Source organism: Pteropus vampyrus, unplaced genomic scaffold (genome assembly GCF_000151845.1).
Source record: "Pteropus vampyrus isolate Shadow unplaced genomic scaffold, Pvam_2.0 Scaffold122, whole genome shotgun sequence".
In the NCBI taxonomy this organism is placed as follows: domain Eukaryota; kingdom Metazoa; phylum Chordata; class Mammalia; order Chiroptera; family Pteropodidae; genus Pteropus; species Pteropus vampyrus.
The window spans coordinates 4623912-4627362 of NW_011888903.1; the positions used below are offsets into that span (position 1 = coordinate 4623912).

Here is a 3451-nt window from a genome sequence, read left to right on the forward strand (position 1 = left end):
TTGAATATTACCTATAGAGTGTGTGTGGGATGGGGCATGGGGAGAGAAGAAGGTGTTCTCTTAATGTGTATTATCACCTCTTATCAATTATTGCAACAAGGCTTCTCTTCCCTAATCCATCTACCCCATCCCCGTTAGTGGGTAAAGGCCCTGGGGTGGGAGGCACACATATGGTGGGATCAGGGAGCGGGACAATTTCTGTGCTTGGCACGTTGCTGCAACCAAGTCTATACCCTCTGACTGTCTTCCTCTGCTTTGCAGCAAGAGGAAGTGGAGGAGCAGCTAGTGGGCAGCTGGCGCCTCCCCCGCCCTTCCCGCACAAGCCTCCGCCCCAGGGGCTAGCCCCCCGTCATGATCGCCACCGGCGGCCTGCTGAGGATTTCAGCCAGAAAGCAGGATCCCCTCCGCCCCCCGAGCCAGGTCCCCAAGCGCAAGCGGAAAGCCAAGAAGAGGCGCAAGAACGACGTGGTGGTGGTGAAAGGCAAGTTGAAGCTGTGCTCTGTCTCCGGGCTCATCGCCCTCTGTGGGATCCTGGTGCTGTTGGTGGGCATAGCCATGGCGGTGGTGGGCTACTGGCCCAAGGCCAGCGTGGTCAATAGGGAGGGCGGTAAGCATCTGCCGCCCGTGGGCAGCAGCCGCCATGCCCCGACCACGGCCAGTAGCAGCAGCAGTGGCAATAAAAACCGGTCCAGGGGCCATTCGGAGACCCCGGGGGGTGTCAACTCCAGTTCCGTGGGCGCGCCCAGGAGCACGCCTCCAGCGCGGCCCGCTGCCCCTTCTCCATCCTCCTCCACGTCGGTGGGTTTCTTCTTCCACATCTTCTCTGGCTACCTGCACTCTGATAAACTCAAGGTCTTCGGGCCCCTCATCATGGGGATAGGCATCTTCCTCTTCATTTGCGCTAACGCGGTGCTCCACGAGAACCGAGACAAGAAGACCAAGATCATCAATCTGCGGGACCTGTACTCTACGGTCATCGACGTGCACAGCCTCCGTGCCAAAGACCTGGCGGCCGCTGCGGCTGCGGCTGCAGCCGCCACCTCCTCGTCCTCGGTCCCCGCCTCGGCGCCCCCAGGGGCCGCGCCACTCAACGGCTTCCTCAGCTACGTGCAGTCGCGGGGTCTGGAGCTGAAGCCTGGGGTCTGCGGCGGCGCGGGGGACGCCTTCGGGGCGACGGCGATGCTGGCCCGGGGTTCGTGGCCCCACCCCGCGGCTTTGGGTAGGGGCGGCGGCGGGGCTAAGGGCTCCGCGTCCCCCGCCGGACCTGGCCTCGTCCCCACGCTGTCTGCGGGAGCCGCCGAGCCTGACAGAGGCGGTGTACAGCATCTACCGCGAGCGCTCTGGCGTGGCCGGCGGTCGCCCGGCAGCCGCCACCGCCGCTGTGGCCGCCACCGCGGCCGCCAGCAGCAGCAGCAGCCCGGCGCCCTGCAGCCCACCCGAGAGCTGGGGACGCCAGAGCACCGCCAGCTCCCTCGTGGGCTCCTCGCTGAGCGCCTTCGCGCTGCTACCACTGCAAGGGGACTGCGACGCGGGCGGGGTCGTGGAGGGCGCAAGCTGCAGCTGGAAAAGGTCTCCTGGGGAACGCGGCTCCCGGGAGATCCCGCGGGGTAAACACGACCTGAGCTTGACCGACCTCCGTGGTGACAGGGACGGAACGCGCCAGGCGCCCAGAAAGCTGGAGGAGCCTGAGGGCGCGGCGACGGTGCTCACCGCCAGGGGGCAGGGCGGTCGCCTGCCCAGGACCGGCAGGTACGCGGCCCTGCGGCGCCGCAGCACTAGCGGACTCCCGGACTACCGGGCGGCACTTTCCCCGGAGCCCCCGCCCTTCTCGCGCAGCGCGGACTTGGACTCGAACCTTCTGGCCAAAGCTGTCTCCCTCTCGCCTCCTCTGCGGCTGGAGGACTCACTCCCCGCCAGGCTGGACTCACTGAGCTCCCAGTCCGATGACCCAACTTGCAGCAATAAGGGCTACACTCCCCTGAGGGAGGCCGGCACCTCCTTGGAGTCGGCTGTGGACGCAGTAGCCAGTAAAAGTCAAGACTATGAGGCCACCACTCCCCTGGGAACCGAGGAGCAGAGCCCTCCGGAAGATCCCAGCCAACGGCCCCCCACGGCCCAGCCACCTCAGCCAGTGCAGAGGCAGTTTACAAACAAGGAGAAACTATTCATGATTTCCCGGTCTCACGCCATAGGGGTAGAGGATGGAGACACGGAAAGTACTAGCATTTAGGAAAGAGGGAGTAATGGGAGAAAGGAATGGGAAAATAAGAGAAATGCCCACTCGAATCAGTGAATTTAACAGTCCCCTCTTTCCTTGTGGATTTATCGGAGGAAATCATCCAATACCCAAAGAGCTGCAGAATGTTATCCTTGAATTGCATTCACAAGATTTCTGTAGATAACTACAAGCAATTTTTTAAAAAAGGCGAACTAGTCTTTTATGTCCGATGGTGATTGTATGTTTCATGAAAACCAAATGTATTAAAAGGTCAGCAATCTAGTTCATTAGATAAAATGCTCTTAATTTTCTTAGGATCAAAATAATATATTTTTGACAGTAACTGCACTTTATCCCAACTTGATTCTTTTGTTTGTTTGTTTGTTTGTTTTTTGATCTCTAATTTTCCTAACCCCTGTACTCTGCTGCTGGTTTTGTCCATAGCGGCTTGTGAATGACAGGCTTTTTTTTCTCCTATGCTTTTGCGGAACACAGGAAGATTTGTCTCATTTCTCTCAGAAATGATAATGCTAAATGAAGTCAAAGCCAAAAGCATGAGTATGTCTGAAAGAGCACTTTCCTTGCCCCACCCCACTCAGCTCATCCAACCTGAAGTCCTCTTTATTTTTAAATAAGATATTTACATTTTGCTACCAGCTAGCTTAATGGAGATAGGAGGGAGCCAATATCTAGGTGGACTGTTACATTCCTAAATTCACTATATCAAGTACATGATACTTTATTGAGTATTATCACAACTGTATTGAAAATAGCATTAATATTAAACATCTTTTTTAATAAAAGAAGTTTCCAAACAGTTAAACATAATATTGCCTCGTTTTGCCTTGGAACGAATGCTTCTAACATATTAAAAATTTAACAGTTCAGCCGGTAAATCTAAAATATTTTGCTATGACACTGCTATTATGATTGTAGTTATTGTCCCCAAAGTGCCCAGCGCCATCATCATTCAATTTCCAGTGTATTTTAAACTTTTAAATATAGAGTAGTATTGAACATTTGAGAGTTTCTCTTTCAAACAGAATGAAACATTAAGTAAATAGTAATTTTCTATAATACTTCTAGTTTACCTCAAAGTATTAATTTACAGAGCACCAGGCTTACTATTTCCTTTTCATCCTCTTGGAGTTGACTATTAGATTTTTTATTTTAAGTTCATGATCTTTAATCCATGGCCTACATAGGCTAAAAGGTAATGTTTTAATAATTTGG

The 3451-nt window shown here is 53.9% G+C and overlaps 1 protein-coding gene across 1 annotated transcript; it reads left to right on the plus strand.

The window, feature by feature from the left end:
* Positions 1-351: 351 nt before the first annotated feature.
* Positions 352-2230, plus strand: TMEM200C (transmembrane protein 200C). Its single transcript, XM_011366182.1, is given in 2 exon segments — positions 352-1254; positions 1256-2230. Coding segments are annotated over 2 exon segments (1878 nt in total).
* Positions 2231-3451: the final 1221 nt, after the last annotated feature.